Source organism: Leptonotus elevatus, chromosome 11 (assembly GCF_054856555.1).
Source record: "Leptonotus elevatus isolate MCC_2025b chromosome 11, RoL_Lele_1.0, whole genome shotgun sequence".
Taxonomy (NCBI): Eukaryota; Metazoa; Chordata; class Actinopteri; order Syngnathiformes; family Syngnathidae; genus Leptonotus; species Leptonotus elevatus.
The window spans coordinates 11,813,587-11,830,702 of NC_141249.1; the positions used below are offsets into that span (position 1 = coordinate 11,813,587).

The following is a 17,116-nucleotide window of genomic DNA, read 5'->3' on the forward strand; positions in this document are numbered from 1 at the left end:
AAAGATGCAATGCAAATGTAATCCATTTTCATTGCACTTGCCTTTATCTTTAAACCAAGAGCACCATCTAGAGGAGTCAAAAAATATCGCAAATGCTTCATGAAGCTTCATTTTGCCATCACTAGTATTTTCAATAGGTTTTCTCATAGAGCTCAAAATAAAATACAGCGCTGTAATCGCTCATGCGATGCCATAACAACATCTTGTTGAAAGTGCATTTTGGAAATCAATGCAGGTGTTTTTGTGTCGTCTGTTGGCAGGTAAGCAGGAGCACAGGAACGACCTGAGCCATCCCATCCACGCGGACAACTGTCAGCTGGACCCCGAGGCCAATGAATGCTGGAAGGTGAACCCAACGCTCGTACATAGGGACTACAGGTCAGTGACGTCGCCACCATGCCAAAAATGAACTAAAATAATTCATATATGTCAATTCAAAATAACATTATAGGATGCAAGTCGATCTACAATGCAGAACTACATCCCACGTATTGACTGACCTCAAGTGTTCTTTTCAGTGCACTACTATACCTCAATGGAGACTTTGAAGGTGGCGAGTTCATCTTCGCGCAGAGTGATGCCAAAACGGTCACAGTAAGTTGCTTTGCAGTTACAAAAGGATCACTTGTTTGACGACTTCCAAGCGTGTGTGGAGAGCTGAAATTTTGCACTCATCTATTTTGAAAATATTTCTATATACTGCACATGTGTATATATATGTAAATACAGTTTTGAAAAAGTCATGACTGTCATCTTTACATTATTGTTGTGACTATTATTGGGGATGTTCGATACCACTTTTTTTTTCAGACCGATACCAGTACAAGTAACTTAACTTTTAAGTATTCATTGATACCGATACCAAGTACTGATACCACTATTACTTTTAATAACATTAAATTTCCAACAAAAACAATAATAAAGACCTATATATCCCAATATAACATTTTTTACATTAATCATTAAATTAATGTTAATTTGCTATTCTGATTTCTCATTTCTTGTTCCTGATTTTGTAAAACAGCCACAAGAGGGCGGCTAGTACTGTTATCGACCGCCATTGCGAGTCCCGATACTTATTTTTATTTTTTATTCATTCATATTTTCCTATTGGACATATTATCACAACAGCCTCCAACACATCACAACATCCGAAAAGAAAAAATGGCTGATGGGACGAAGCCGTGGTTTATTAATCCCCGTCCCCAGACCTTGAAATGAGGCCTGATACCAGGTGTCGAAACTCTCCCATGCCTAATTATTATTTCAACCAGATTAGGGACCATGCCGGCCCATGAATCGCAAAATTCTGCTCATAATTGACGCCCGTGGAAATGCATTGGGGGGGAAGATTTTTCTAAATTATTATTTAATGTATTTATTTATTTATTTTTAATTCCTCAAATTTTTTTTATTTAAATATTTTGCACCAAAAATTAGGGCAAACAGTGAGAAAAATTCCAGGGAGAAAAAAAATATTGAAATATATATATATTTTTTAAATAATGCTGGGTTCATTGTATTATTATTATTATTATTAATTGATACATGTAATGAGATACAGGAGCCACAAGACTGATATATTATTGTTATCAAATTATTATTACATTTAAAAACACACAATATATTCATTAAAAAAATGTTTTATCATTTATAATATATATTGTGATTTATTTATTTTTATTACCACCTTTTTTGCATACACAAAATGCATTAATAGTAATATAAAGTGTATTAAATCACAATATTTTGTTTCAGTATGTCAAATAATTGTGAGCATAATCCTCTAATTTGGAGCGATTCAACATTTTTTTTTTTGTCCCGCCTCCTCTCCAGGCGACGGTGAAGCCCAAGTGCGGCCGGATGGTGGCGTTCTCCTCCGGCGGGGAAAATCCGCACGGCGTGAAGGGTGTGACTGATGGCCGCAGGTGTGCCGTGGCTCTGTGGTTCACCTTGGATCCGCGCTTCAGGGAAAAAGTACGCCCTTGTTTTTTTTGAAGTCCCATTCCTGTCTGTATATGTAGTGGCAACTGTTTGCAAAAAAAAAAAAAAAGCTGCTCAGGAATCAGACATGTCCACGTTCCGCTTGCTTTGCCTTCTAAAAGGATTGTGTGCCTGTTTTGTGCAGGACAGACTGAAGGTAGACGAGATCCTCCAGTCCTTGGACACGCAGTCTGTGCTGACTCCTGGACTCGGCATCAATCCCAAAAATGAACTGTAGATGTAACCCCCACCTCAACCGTTTGTTGATGACCTTTATTTATTGTTGAATTGATCAAATCTATTTTTGTACTATTGCAATTGCAGGCTCGATGACATTGGGATTATTTAGGTGTGGAGGGGAGGCAGTTGTGGTGTTTTGTTTTTTCTGCACACCAGTGCTGGAGAATGCTCTTGCTGTTTGTGTTCTTCTATGTCTCACTGATCTGTGAACGTGTCTCTTCTTTATGTTGTTACTTTTGAGGTCAACATATTGGTTTTAAATGGAGGGAAAACACTGTGGATGACATCATTACGTCAAAAGTTTCTTTGCAGCTCAGAAATGCTTGACAAGCAGGTACTTTCCATGTCCAAAATTGTTTTCATGCCAGTAATTGTTGTCCTCAAAGTAGACAGTGCACTGTTTTCTTATTTTGATTTTATTTTTTATTTTTATTTTTATTTTTTTATAATTAGCACTATTTGAAAGAGATGTGTTCTGAATATTATATTTATAATAATCCTGCACTCGGTACTTCTGTCTGCCAAATTTGGGGAAAATGTGTCTGTATTTTGTGTTGTTAATTTATGTTTTGAAAATGTAAGACAGCTGCTGTCATGACTGTCTGCGTTTAATATGGGAAACTTTTTGTCATAAAAAGATCAAATCTTTCCTGTTTCAAGAAATATGATATTTTTTGAGATTTTTGTAGATATACAGCTGAAAAGACAGAGTCATGCACTGTAAATTCAAGGTGACAAATATTGTTTGTTTGTGCTGCAGTTTCAAAGAGCTTGAATCCAATTGGGTTAAGGCTCTACAGTTTTGTTGTCACTAATATTTAATGATATATAATGCACAAAATGATATGTTTATGGGTCTTAATAAATTATAGACTGTTTATGTTGTCATTATTTTATTTGGTTTATTCCCTCACCTGCAAAATTACAGAGTTGTGCTTTGAACACATCCTACAGATTGTGTCGTCTATCAGTACACACAATATATAAAGTCATTGCGATATCAGTAAATACAGGATGTCAACACATGTCAACTTTTCAAGATACACAGCTTTGCTGTTTTGTCCAAGTTCAAAATCCCCCAAAAAATATGTACACATGTAATGCTGAGAGGTCACTGTGGTGAATATGCTTAGAGAAAAATGGCTAAGCAAAACCTGCACTTAAAAAAAAAAAAACATTTTAACTCAAAGAGTACACTTTTAAATGTTCATCTTTGAATAATCACTAGTATCGTCCTTATCAAGCATATTGAATCAATTATTCACGATCCAGCTGATACTGTATGTACTAGTGCACTCTTTGTCCTCACTAGTATGACAACTTTGGCTTACTAGTAGAACAACCGGAGGTTAAAATTTGCACTAACTAGTACTACAAGTGACCTGTAGCATATAGATGTAAACTAGTGGACATTTTTGCCTCACTAGTAGCATTTATTTGTCCTACGAGTATGCTAAAATTAGCCTACCAGTGCAAAAACATCATAGTGGGGCAGGGGTGTCCAAACGTTTTCATTTGAAGGCCGCATACAGAAAAAAATTACTTTAGTTTATTAAACATGTTTTAAATAAATCAAGCAAGCAATTACAGTCCTGTATACATTTATATTTTTGTTATTTAGAAAAATGGCTACATAACTGCTTTCATAAGATAGTGTAGGATTTTTAAGATTCGGGGTGGCATTGGCGCTGTACCCCACTAGACTAGATCCGCCCCTGCACTGAACAGCAACCAAATCCCATCTCCACATTCAGAACAAAAACTAGTTAAGATAATAGTTTTTAAACATTTGGGAAATTGTAATGTTTATAAATCAAATTATTCACCAATGTTTTGAGGAATTGTGTTATTTTAGTCAGTTTATTCTACAAAAGATCTAAGTATATAAACCAAAGTGCCTATTTTTGGACACACTCCCTTCTCATTCTGCCCACTTCCGACATCCTATCTTATATATTATTATTATTTTTCGTATGTGCTGCGGTTCGCTGAAAAATGAATGATGGGCCGCAAATGGCCCTGTGCCATAGTTTGGACACCCCTTGTCTATGCTATCGCGACAATCAAGTCATAATTAAAGTACATATTTTATGGGCAAAAAAATCATAAATATAAAACAATGAAATAAAAAAAATAAACAGTACAGCGTTTCAGTAGTGACAAGTCAGCTGATCGGTAAATCTGAACGTCCCGGTGGCGCTGGCCGTGCACAGCAAGTCGCGCATGCGCCGTGCCCGTCGCTCCTCGAGGACAAACCTGCGCGTCCGCTCCCGAGCCGCCCGTTGCTCCGCCCTCTTCTCCGCCCGCTTGCGAGTCAGCCACCTGAGGGGGGGACGCGCGGGTCAAACATTTGTGAGTTTACACACAGAAAAAAGACACTAAAATATATCGCTGATCTCACAGCTTGAATGCCCGTTCGCACTCCTCTCGGCTGTGTAGGAGGTAACCGCTGTCCTCTTCCAACCTCTTCAGCTGCACTAGCTGCTTGTCTTGCTGCTGTTGCTCCTGTTTCCTATGCAGCCACAGCCGGAAGGCCTCCTCCGGCTCACTGGAGCACTTCTGCAAAAGAAAGACGTTTTTTTTTTGTTTGTTTTTTTTACAAACTTTTGTTTGTTTGTTTCATTCTCTTATCGATATTGGAATTTGTGGTGTGTCTTTACAGTAACCATTCTCAGGTCTGGCCTGGCCCCTTTGATTAATAAAATGACGCACTAAGTACATAGTACCTCAACTGAAACATTATTCCAGTAAAATATCCTTTTTGTGACATTTGTCTGACAGGCTGGGAAACAAAGCTCATGTTTCGCGTACTAAAGAGGAACGTGTTTGGAAGTTTCGGCTTTATAATGTCTCCCCCTTGTGGTGATTACCGGCAAAGTCACCCTCTCCATCTCCTGAGCTCGATGGATCCTCCTCTCCTGCTGCAGCTGCTCTCTCTTCCTCATCAGCCAGGCCTTGAAAGCCAGCTCGTTCTCCTGCTTCTTCTGCTCCTCCTCCTCCAGCTTTCTCTGCTCGGCCTGACATCATACATTTGTGGACAGTCAACGTTAATTTGTTTGTGATGTGGCGTATAAGCATAGCTTTGGCGCTATCTGCTGGCATTTTGGTGCCATTGAAAGGACAAAAGTATTTTTTTTGCTTTAATTAGCACGTAGAAATGAGAATAAATGCCCATGTTAGCTTAATGCTAACACATAGTGGAAAGCTTATTATCTCTCTATTCTTATTCATTTGTGTATACATGACACAATGACACCTGTTTTGTGAGTTTGGTCATGTGACATTCACAAGCTCGCCGTGATTGGTCGTTGAGCACTCAACTGAATCTATGACTGGGTAGCCGATAGGCTAAGACTTTTGAAGCTGTGAGGCCGCCATATTGCTCCTCCCAAGAAACGTTTATCGGCATACGATCCTATACATTTACAGTATCGAAATTGGAGAACATTTGAGACATTACTTAGTAGAAACAGCATGATTTATGATGTTTGAAATTTGTTAAACATAAACAAGAGGACTTCGGACATTTTACAAACTTGCCTTAAATAAATGTATAAATTATTAGCTTAATGACATTTACAGGAGGAAATTTGTATATTTTTTTTTTATTGAAGAATTATAACTGTAATTCAACAAAATATGCCTCTGCCAAATCTAATATTGGGGTCTAAGGAACTGAGCAATAAAAGAAAAAGGGGGTCTTCAAAACAGTACCTACCGTCCACTTGTTAATTTGTATTATTTCTTTCTTTTTTTTTTGTTAAAAAATAGTGACCACCCCACCACAAGCCACCCCGCCCCCCGGCCCTATAATAACTGCCTACGAGCTGTATATGTTTAATCTGTACGTATACTGTATAGTTTATACAGTAGCCTGCTCGTGAGATGGGAGGAACAAGATGGCCGCCCTGTCGCTTCAACGGCTTGCGCGTGTTTGGGCTATCGGCTATTCAGTCATATATTCAGATCAGTGCTCTACTTTTATTCATTTGTGTATACATAACACAGTAACAGTAGTTTTCTGAGTTTGATGATGTGACATTCACAAGCTAGCCGTGATTGGTCGTTGCGTGAGCCCTGAGCAACTGTGATGTCATTTTCAGCTGACAGCAATTGGCAAAATGGCCGCCGCTTGAGATCGATAAAAACGGGTGGATTCTGCTGCTTAATTTGTGTTCCACAAATGCAATATTAATCATATTGCAGTGTTTACACTAGTGAGGCCAAATAAAACAAATAATGGTAAAGAAAAAATTTGTAACTAAAATGTTTTTTCTATTTAATTTCAGGTTTGTTTGTTTTTTTCATTTTTTGTTAACTACAATAAATTTGGGCAGGCCTTGATTACCGTACTGCGTGAACAGCGGTGGTAAACGAGTGTGTCATTACCTCTCTGGTCATCTTCTCCTTCCTCTCCTGAACCTTGTGCAGCAGTTCCTTTTGCTGTGGTGAGAGCTTGAACGTAGCCTGTGAGGGCGTCCCAGTGGCTGACTGCACCCGCCTCTTAGTACCTCTCCTCTGGCCTCCTCTGTGGCTGGGGCAGGCCGAGCTGGGCCTTCCCGGAGGTCGTGGAGCCCGGGGGCGATCGGAAGACGCTCCGGTGGGGGAACAAGGCGAGGGGATGAAAGTGGGACTCTTCCTGGGGTTCCCCATGTGCTCCGGTGCGATTGGAGGGAGGAGGCCTTGATTTTCCACCTCTTTGAGACTGACGAGGTGAAACCTGCCATCTTTTTCCACAAGGACCCTTCCCTCCTTCGGACTTTGGTCTCTCTTCCCAACTTGATGCTCCTCTCGAGGGGACAGTTTCAGCTCCGACAGCTTCCCTGACACTTCCATCTCCGTGTCATCCGCATCTCCGGCGCCATTTTCCAATCGCAACGGTGGTACCACCATGGTAACAAGAGTCTCTTTAAATTGAAGCCGCCGCCTCCGGCTCAGATCCGGGGCCTCCTGATTGCGCAGTTCCTTGTTGGCTTGTTGGATCTTCTCCAGGATGTACTTTTTCTCCTCGTCCGTCTGCTCACCCACTCCCAAAGGAGGCGGTGTCGCATGAAACGACTTATGGGGGCTGTCTCCGTCGGAGTCGTACTCAAGTGGGTCCATTGGTGAGGGCCACCGCTCTTCATCGCCAGCCTGCTCCTCCTTTGCTTTTTGTTGTTTCTCATCCTCGGCTATCTCTTTGTTGATGTCCGCTTCAATGTCCTCGTAGTCAGGACCCTGTGTGGAGGAAATATGCATGTGGCAAGGGTGGCAAATCCAGGTCCAGGAAGTCAAACCCATGCCACAGTTTGGCTTTGGCAGCAGGTGCTCCTGGGGAGCTTGTTACCTGCTGATTGAGTAGAAGCACCTGTGGCTAAAGCCAAACGGTGGGAGGGTTTTTACTTTCTGGACCTGGATTGGGGGTGGGCAAACTTTTCTCTTCATTTTCCCAGAACCTTTTGGTCAGAACCTCAATTTAACAGACCAACAGGACCCCCCCCCCCCCCCCACGTTCAACAGACAGAAAGTAATGTCCAGTTGACTCAAAACATCCCTTATCTTTCACAACTCTGCTCCTATTGAAAGTATGACTAAACCAAGAACGCACGGAATATGCGGTGGTTCTTGTCAGCTAACTTAAACCCCAAAGATTGGATACTTGTGATGGTTTGGTTAGGAAAATATAATTTACAAGGAGCCTCTCGTTCTTACAAAGAACGTTCTAGTGTACGTTAGACCATATTTGGCAAATTCACAAGACCATACTCTGCGTTCTTCATATTGAGAAACGGCCTTAGAGTGCACTAGCGCAGGCTAAAAAGCACACCAATGTGGCGGCCATGTTGGTAGGGGCGACTCTCCCATTAAACGTAATGGAAAGCATGGACATTAGCTTAGCATTGCTGTGAGCTCAAAAGAAGTGTGTTGTATCTTCCTATCGGTATTCATATCTATGGCTGTTTTTTTGTTTTTTTTACTCAGGCGCTAGTCGTGTACACGTCTCTCAACCCTAGTATTTTTGTATTTGTTTTTTTATTGTAAAGCCCTTATCTATGTCATCTAACCATAAAAGAGGCAAAAAGCCAATTAGTCCATTAAGTCGACGTTTGATGTTCTACTGTTCGTCACTGGCATGCCACCAGTGTGTGTACACATGCTCGTGAATATTGCAGCACAGTGAAAGGATGTCATTACTGTACTGTACTGTATGTCAGCTGCCGGGTTCCACTTACTTGCTCCTCGCTCCGACTTTCCTCGCTGATCAGCCAGTCCAGATCCTTCTCAAAGTCGTCCTCATAAATCTCCTGTATGGATTTTGTGCAAGCCACCTCACTCATGATCTAGCATCAGGAGAAGATCAAATGCTAATATTTTTCTCTCATTCTCAACTGTTGTCGTCATCCATTTAGTGCTTATCCTGTTCAGGATTGTAGGGAAAGTTTGACACAGACAACACTGATCCAACTGCCATTCGCATGGATGTCGACCTTGTGAAGCACTATATTATGTCAGATAAATCCCATTAGACTGGACATGTGTCCTTAATGGTGTGGTCATTACTGGGTCTACAAATGTACATATATGTAGTTTAGTGGGTTCCATGTAAAAACCAAATTATTATCATTGGTATTAGTACTCATAGGGGTATTATTATCTGACATACTAGAATTGTTAGTTTAATAACTTAGATTTTTTTTAACATTAATCTGTAAAATGAAAATAAAAATGCATTTTAGACAAATAAAACCACCACAGAAATTAAAACTATTTAAAAAAAAATCTAAATCAAAAATTTTCAAGGTGTAAATTGTGGTTAATTATTTAGTTAATTTATTCACCCTTAGGTTCTATTTTTGTTTGTTCGTTTAATTTCTAGGCATCCCTACTTTAAAATTATGTTGTGTTACTGTTTATATGTAATAAAGACAACGTGTTGTTAAAGCTTAAGGTGAAGTCATTATTTAAAATGATGTAACGTTAATAACGTATTTGATCAATCATTTGACATATGCTATATTGCGTGAGACAATGTTTACAACCCGCAATTTTTTTTTTGCCTGTTTAACATCATTTTTCTGCTAGCTTTGTTTGCTTGAAATAAATAAACAACAGGCTATAGTATAGCCATTAGCTATATGTACCGTCATTAAAAGTTCAACCTTGGGCCATGAAGGATTTCACGCAAAACCCAATGAATTAAAAAGAAATGTTTGTCTTGTCAACTCACCATTGGTTCGTGCGTTAGTATTCCCGAGGAATGAAAACGGTGAAACTGAAATGCAAACGTGCTGCCTGTTTCCCACCATGTAAATGTGTCACGTACACGCTGAGGCTCTGCGTCTGCGGGGCAAAACCTGTGCACATAATCTCTCGCCGTCTACAACCCTAAAAGCATTAACTGTCCCGTCGCCATAGAGACTGACAACATTTATACTCGCGCATGCGCACACAGGTCAATAAAAGCCCACTAGCATGAGCTGTCTCCACAAGAAACGTTCCCTAACATTGGAACGTTTTGTTAGTCTTGTGAAATAAATTGAATAATAATGCTAGGGTTAGGGTTGGTTGGTTGGTTAGTGTTTTTTATGGCATTAAAAAAACACTTAAAAGATTTACAATTAATAAATAAAGTTCAATAGAGTATTGAGAAAATATAATAATAACACTAATAACAGTGTTGTATAGTCCAGGTAGCTGCAATTCATTATAATTATATTTATGATAAATTGATAATTGATATTACTTTCAAAATGCGAATGCATACTACTCTGTCACACCGCGGTGAGGTTGTCTTGTCATTTCCTGTTTTATTTTGAAAATTCTGACTTCTTCCGTTTCAGGTCACTTGCCCTTCCTCGTGTGGTGTCAGTGTCAACTCTGATTCCTGGTTGTGTCCACCTGTTTCCCATTACCCTCATGTGTTAAATGGTCTGCGTCTCCCCTGTGTTGTGCCGAAGTGTTTTCGTCATAGTCCTCAGCCTTGTTGTCCTGTCTCTTGTCAGAACTTTGGTTTGTATTTTTGTATAGCCACAGTATAGTTTTGTTAAGGAATGATATTGTTTTGATTGTTGTTGAGACATCCTCCCTTTTTGGAGCGCCTTTAGTTAACATTTAATAGCCTTTGTTTTCTGTCAGAAGGATGGGGTTTGGTGGAGGACCCAAATGCAGGGAGCAAAAGCAGCCAGGCAAGGATGCAGTAAAAAAGTGAGGATGTCTAAACTACAAAAAAAACAAATCATTCCTTAACAAAACTATACTGTGGCTATACAAAAATACAAACCAAAGTTCTGACAACAAGGCTGAGGACTATGACGAAAACACTTAGGCACAAGACAGGGGAGACGCAGACCATTTAACACATGAGGGTAATGGGAAACAGGTGGACACAATCAGGAATCAGGGTTGACACTGACGCCACACGAGGAAGGGCAAGTGACCTGAAACGAAAGGAGTCAGAATTTTCAAAATAAACAGGAAATGACAAGACAACCTCGGTGTGACACTACTCAATATCAACAGTTTCATACAATAACGCTATCTATCTATCTCTCTATCTCTCTCTAGTGGGCGTTTCGTGCGTGAGTCCGTGAACGAAACGTAATTTGAGTCGCAAGTTTTTCTGGGACTTGTAGTTCTCTTATCGGGCAATGCTAAGCTGTAGGTGGCTAGATAAAATACATTTCCCAAGGTGCTTCTATCAATACCGCGGAAGTACGTGCTCCTTCGCGTCAAACTCTTATCAAGAATACGCAAGTTCTGATAATGTTTTGCTACTTTGTGTGCGCTCAGTAACCACCAAAGAGTCGAGTAAGGACAATATAACGTGTGATTTACTTTTTTACTTTTTTTTAAATGGCCACTATCGTTTTCGTTAAGAATACAGCACAGGCTACGTCGAAGCGATGTTTTATTACAAATTTAAAGGGGCTTTTTAGTGCAGGAGAGTGTCATTCGTCTCGTTCGCCTCACAACAGTTCATTGCTACTGACAACATGGTCGTCCAGGACTACCGGCGCTCGGTTCATGTCCCAAGGGACCGCAGGCAGGTCGTCAGCCGGCGGGCGAAGCAGCAGGCGGGGAGCACTGGCGCTGAGCGGGGCTGCTGCAGTCACCGCAGCCGCCGCAGTCGCGGGATTCTTGGCCAACGCCAACCACTTCCAGCGGGCCGAGATGGCGACTCTGGTATCCAGAGCGGTCGAGGAGGACCAAGACCGGGAGGAGGGGGACATCTTGGCAAGGTGCCGGGGATTCATGTCGCCTCCGGTCACTGATGTAGCCGTGCTGCAGGGGAGGAAAAGCGAGATGTGCACCAGGATGGAGATGCTCATCATGGAGACGCAGGCCGAGTTCTGCAAAGCTTTGGAGGCGGTGGACGGTGGCACGTTCAAGGTGGATCGCTGGGAAAGAAAAGAAGGTTGGAGGCACTCTTGTGTGCTCAAGAGCTATTTACCACACACAAAAATCCAGCCATAGTGGGCTTTTAGTGGAAATGGTGCATTTTAGGTTCAATTTCAAATGTTTATCTGGGGAAAAAATATTATGATGCCACTTTTTGTCCTAAAACGAGTCAAACTATACCAATGTTATTCTATACATCATATTTTTATTTTACAAAATTCCTTCTTGTCATCCAATTCCCAAAATGAATTGAGATGTTTCCCCAAATGTAATTGTCACATATGTTTCTACTTACACAATTATTTTCAAATCATCCCATCTTAAAAATGCTCATCTAATCCGTGGCGTATTTGAAAGTATTTTTCATGTTCCCCAAATTCTCCATTTTTTTTTCATTACATTTTCAAATGAATAAGGCCAATAACCTTCCATATTTCTTGACTGATTCAAACCATTTCAACCCAAGCTGGCAATTTCACTATGTTTGAATTCTTTTTTCTGTTTTCCACATTTTCTACAATGAAATTCCCAAATTAATGCTGAAATTTTAGAATTTTACCCAAAGTATCCACATTTCGTAACCAAGTCAAACTTTATTTAAACCTAAAAAATGTTCTGCTCTTTTTGAATACCTTGGGAATTATATTCCATACATTCCAATAATCATCACTTTTGCAGAATTTCATATTTTTACATATATTCCATTCCACATTCAAAAGCTCATTCAGCACTTTTGCTTTCAATTTTCAGGTTAGTATTTCTTGCTACATTGTTAGCATACCTACTGTTAGCATTTGAGCAATTCTCAGTATCACATCTCATAATATTATAATGACGATTGCATGCATGAAACGGCGTAGGCGATGTGTTTCAGGTGGCGGTGGGATCAGCTGCGTGATGCAGGACGGCGAAGTGTTCGAGAAGGCCGGAGTCAACGTATCCGTGGTGTTTGGAAACTTGACGGAAGAGGCGGCCAAGCAGATGAGAAGCAGGGGGAAGGTCCTCAAAGGGAAAGACGGTAAGCAACGTCGCCTTTAGCAACCGTTTTGATTCCCATTTCCACATTTCTGACTGTCGAACAAGTGGGAATACAAGTTAAGCATTCGAAGATCAAACAAAAATAAAGTACACAAAGCATTGTTGGTCTCAGGCAAGCTGCCATTTTGTGCCATGGGCGTGAGCTCCGTCATCCACCCCAAGAACCCGCACATCCCCACGGTGCACTTCAACTACCGATACTTCGAGATCGAGGAGGAAGACGGTGAGCGCGCCGTTGTCGGCTCCTTGACGTCAGCGTCCGTGTCTTCGTATCCGTGACACCATTCAGCTCATGAATCAATCATCACCCTTGTCCCCTCCCTCCCGCGTGTATGTGTGTGTGTGTGTGTGTGTGTGTGTGTGTGTGTGTGTGTGTGTGTGTGTGTGTGTGTGTGTGTGTGTGTGTGTGTGTGTGTGTGTGTGTGTGTGTGTGTGTGTGTGTGTGTGTGTGTGTGTGTGTGTGTGTGTGTGTGTGTGTGTGTGTGTGTGTGTGTGTGTGTGTGTGTGTGTGTGTGTGTGTGTGTGTGTGTGTGTGTGTGTGTGTGTGTGTGTGTGTGTGTGTGTGTGTGTGACGTAGGCTCCAAACAGTGGTGGTTCGGTGGCGGCACAGACCTGACTCCAATCTATGTGAATAAAGAAGATGCATTTCACTTCCACAACACGCTGAAGGAGGCGTGTGACAAGCATCACTCGCAATACTACCCCGACTTCAAGAAATGGTACAAAGAGGCGCGCGCCTGAGGGTGTGATGTCATCACGTGGGACGCGGAGGGTGTTTCTTTGCTGCATGATGCCGATAAGACAACAGCGTAGGAAAAGACCGTTATGAGCTTGATTATCTGATTCAGTTCAATGGGTGGCTGTTGTCAAGTCACTTCAAGTCATACACAAATGGACTTTCTGACCCAAGCAATTGCAGGCCATTAACAATTGAAACTATTTCCACAAGTCAGTCTTGTCAATGTTTGTACTTTCAGGTGTGACAGATACTTCTATGTCCGCCACAGAGGAGAGACTCGGGGCATCGGCGGCATCTTCTTCGACGATCTGGATGGCCCCAGTCAGGAGGAGGCTTTCGGCTTCGTCAAGAGCTGCGCCCGCACCGTGGTGCCTTGCTACCTGCCCATCGTGCGCACACACCTCCGAGATCCGTTCACTGACCAGGAGAAGGACTGGCAGCAGGTGCGACGAGGAAGGTGAGTGTGTTGTCGGAGCCCGGTGAGTGAGTATATTCTTCCACATGAACTCGTTCACTCCCAGCCTGAAGCAAGCCCCTTCGCTCCAGGCTGTTTTACTGGATTTTGACTGATTTTGCAAGCCCCACAGAATATTGTGTTCTATTGCTATAAAAACATGAAAATAAAGATTAGAGTCTCTTCTTTCATCAGCAAAAAAAAAGTATATTTGTATCTGTTTGCGTTTCGCAGCAATTATTATTAGAATATTGCTAAGTTTCATCATTATTCACAAAGCTGTTGAAAACTGATCTATTGTACTCTGCTGCCACCTGCTGGCCATTTTTTCTCATAACTAGCATTGCTTTCAGCGACCTCTTCAGGTCAAAAGCTTTATCAAAGTCTTCTGTATGCGCTAGCATAAAAAACATACATATGTTTTTGGGAGTGAAGGAATTAAAAACACAAAACGTTTTTACACGTTTTTGGGTTTGAATGAGTTAATGTTGTAATTTTACAAGAATAAAGTCATATTTCTAAGGTAAGCAGTTTTATTATTTTAGATTGACATTTTACTAGAAAAAAAGTTCAGATTAAAAATGTGTATATTTTTTAGATTAACATTGAAATTTTACAAGAATAAAATTACATTTTTAAGGTAAAAAGTTGGCATCATATTTTGGCAAAAATTAAGTCATGTTTTCAAGTTAGTGTTCGAGATACAAAGTTGAACATTTACAAGATTAATGTAACTGTAAAAAATTATGTGAAATTTTTCTTAAAAGTTGTGTATTTTGGAGATGAATGTTGTAATCTTACAAAAATATGAATATTTTCTGAATAAGTTGTATTTTCAATATTAAAATATTGTACAACAATAAAGTCAAATTTACAAGATAAATGGTATATTATTGAGGAAGATGTCATAATATTACAAGAAAAAGTAGTCATATTTTTTAGATTAGTATAATTTCACAAGAATACTCAAAAGTCATATATGTTCAAGATGAATGTGGTTTTAAAAGAATTAGTCAAATTTTCAAGATCATTTTAATATATTTTTTGATAGTCATTTTTTAATGAAAAATTTATATTTTTGATATTAACATAGGAATTTTACAAGAATAAAATCACAATTCCCAAATAACAATGTATGTATTTTGTATATTATTGTTGTAATGTCACAAGAATAAAGCACAAAACATGGTTTATTTTGGCAAATCACCACCAGATTATTATCAAGATCAGGAGGACGATCGTGTTCAAGTTTGTCTGGTTTCGACAAATAACCACACAAATGTGGGTGTCGTCGTGGGCAGCCTCAAACGAGTTGTTTAGGAATTATAGCATATATTACAGATTTTTTTGTGAACATCCACAATATTTGTGTTGTGGAAATCTCTGGAATGTCGCTGAAATATTTTGTTGTTTTTTAAACAGTATAAATGTATTTAAAAGTACATCAAATGTTTTCTAAAATTATTAACATTAAATTATTTGATACCTCTTCGGTTGAGGCACTGAATGATTCTATTCCGTCAGAATGTGTTAAAATGAGCCCACCGTGACGTTGCGCTTCAGGTACGTGGAGTTCAACTTGGTGTACGACAGAGGAGTGAAGTTCGGCTTGGCCACGCCAGGATCACGAATCGAGAGCATCCTTATGTCCCTTCCCCTCACCGCCAGGTAAGCGGCCTCAATGCCGCCGCCGAGGCGCCGGCGACGCTTAATTAACCGAGTCGACCTTCCTCCTCAGGTGGGAGTACATGCACGAGCCCGCCCTCGGTACCCGAGAGGCCGAGATGCTGGAGGCGTTACGAAACCCAAAGGAGTGGCTGTGAGCGCCATGGTGACACGTTTACATGTCAATATAGACGGAACATCCATGTTGTTCTTGATAATAATGCTGTTTACAAAAATAATAGGAGCTTCTGTGAATTTAAGTTTAATTTTTTGATCATTGCTGTTTTTCTACGGAAGAGGATTAGGGCCAGTGGAGAGAAAAAGAAAAGGTTTGGCTGGATTCTGACTTTATTCTCAGAATTCTCACTTTAATCTGAATTATTCTGGAAAATGTTATTCTAGAATTCTGAGAATAAAGTCAGAATTATCACTTTGAAGTCAGAATTCTGAGATTAAAATGAGAATTCTGACTTTGACGTCAGAATTCTGAGAATAAAGTCAGAATTCTGAGAATAAAGTCAGAATTCTCATTTTAAATTCTGACTTTAAAGTGAGAATTCTCATTTTAAATTCTGACTTTAAAGTGAGAATTCTCACTTTAATGTAAATTATTCAGGATAATTCTAGAATTATGAGAATAAAGTGAGAATTCTGATTTAAAGTAAGAATTCTCACTTTAAAGTCAGAATTATCATCTTGAAGTCAGAATTCTGAGATAAAAATGAGAATTCTCACTTTAAAGTCAGAATTATCATATCAAAGTCAGAATTATCATCTTGAAGTCAGAATTCTGAGATTAAAATGAGAATTCTGACTATAAAGTCGGAATTCTGAGAATAAAGTCAGAATTCTGCCAAACTTTTTTTTCTTCACTGGCCCCTAATCCTCTTCCGTAGTTTTCAGTCACTGAAAGGCCAAATTAAAAAAACAAAAATGTACCATTGTACCATGTACCTGTTGGCCATTGTGCCTGCTGTTGGTCACCTCACATTGACATGTCCCTTTGTGTAGAGGCTAAATGTAGCTTGCCCTACTTAAAGCCTTTACTGCTCTTTTTTTTATAAATATTTTTTGCACCTCACATGTGAAACTCAATCAAACGGAGTCATCGGGCGTGTGTATGTATGCACACCACATAAATGCACTTGCTTACTAAGAACGTGGTAAAAAGTGTCACTTGTTTTTCTGGTCTTTGGCTGATTACTCAATGTTTGGTTTCTTAACCGGCAGTTAAATATTTGCTTTTCGGATTATGTTCCATGCAAACTTGGAAGGTCGTGCTTGTTTAGAAAAGATAAAACAAACAAATTCAATGAGCAAAATAGTCTGCATGCAAGGTTCACTACATCATATAATGAATAGAATGTTACTGGTACTGGGTAAACTATGTAGGTGATCAATCCGTATGTTGTGATCAAATATTTTATATAAATTGATGTGACTTTAATTTTGCTTTGTTCCTGCATGTCTTTGTAAATAAATCCCAAGAATTATAGTTTGGAGTTGTATTTTGCGTTTTTCTTTCATTAATTTTTTTTAAACTATTATTTTATATATTTGACAGAATAGATCACATAAGGAAAATGTTCCTTTTATGGACTTCCAGTGAGAGACGCATG

The 17,116-nt window shown here is 39.9% G+C and overlaps 3 protein-coding genes across 4 annotated transcripts in view; 2 read left to right on the forward strand and 1 right to left on the reverse strand.

The window, feature by feature from the left end:
- p3h2 (prolyl 3-hydroxylase 2) overlaps positions 1-3,101 on the forward strand; it is a 45,966-nt gene extending 42,865 nt beyond the window's left edge. For both annotated transcript variants that reach the window (XM_086089865.1, XM_086089866.1), the window contains exons 13-16: positions 261-378; positions 519-594; positions 1,837-1,977; positions 2,129-3,101. In XM_086089865.1, the coding sequence (XP_085945991.1) occupies positions 261-378; positions 519-594; positions 1,837-1,977; positions 2,129-2,221 (428 nt within the window). In that variant the 3' untranslated portion in view covers positions 2,222-3,101. The remainder of the gene's footprint in view (positions 1-260; positions 379-518; positions 595-1,836; positions 1,978-2,128) is intronic.
- ccdc181 (coiled-coil domain containing 181) lies at positions 3,100-9,571 on the reverse strand. The gene is made up of 6 exons (XM_086089867.1): positions 9,431-9,571; positions 8,436-8,543; positions 6,613-7,440; positions 5,094-5,240; positions 4,625-4,782; positions 3,100-4,545 (listed from the first exon to the last, which is right to left on the reverse strand). The coding sequence occupies exons 1-6, from the start codon at positions 9,431-9,433 to the stop codon at positions 4,374-4,376; spliced, it is 1,416 nt and encodes a 471-aa protein (XP_085945993.1). The 5' UTR covers positions 9,434-9,571; the 3' UTR covers positions 3,100-4,373.
- Positions 9,572-10,901: 1,330 nt separating this feature from the next.
- On the forward strand, positions 10,902-16,992 carry cpox (coproporphyrinogen oxidase). The gene is made up of 7 exons (XM_086089209.1): positions 10,902-11,617; positions 12,476-12,619; positions 12,752-12,862; positions 13,217-13,358; positions 13,617-13,835; positions 15,396-15,500; positions 15,571-16,992. Exons 1-7 carry the CDS (start codon positions 11,056-11,058, stop codon positions 15,653-15,655), a joined length of 1,368 nt encoding a protein of 455 aa, XP_085945335.1. The 5' UTR covers positions 10,902-11,055; the 3' UTR covers positions 15,656-16,992.
- The last annotated feature ends 124 nt before the right edge of the window (positions 16,993-17,116 follow it).

What these genes read in the sequence shown, in the direction of transcription:
- ccdc181 (XM_086089867.1), bottom strand. An exon ending in AAAGTCGGAGCGAGGAGCAA is followed by an intron (nt 7,441 to 8,435) that starts GTAAGTGGAACC and finishes TCCTCCACACAG; the next exon opens with GGTCCTGACTACGAGGACAT. An exon ending in TGCGAACGGGCATTCAAGCT is followed by an intron (nt 4,546 to 4,624) that starts GTGAGATCAGCG and finishes TCCCCCCCTCAG; the next exon opens with GTGGCTGACTCGCAAGCGGG.
- cpox (XM_086089209.1), top strand. Translation starts at nt 11,056, where the DNA reads ATGGCCACTATCGTTTTCGTTAAGAATACAGCACAGGCTACGTCGAAG. An exon ending in TCGCTGGGAAAGAAAAGAAG is followed by an intron (nt 11,618 to 12,475) that starts GTTGGAGGCACT and finishes GATGTGTTTCAG; the next exon opens with GTGGCGGTGGGATCAGCTGC. An exon ending in TCCCTTCCCCTCACCGCCAG is followed by an intron (nt 15,501 to 15,570) that starts GTAAGCGGCCTC and finishes CTTCCTCCTCAG; the next exon opens with GTGGGAGTACATGCACGAGC.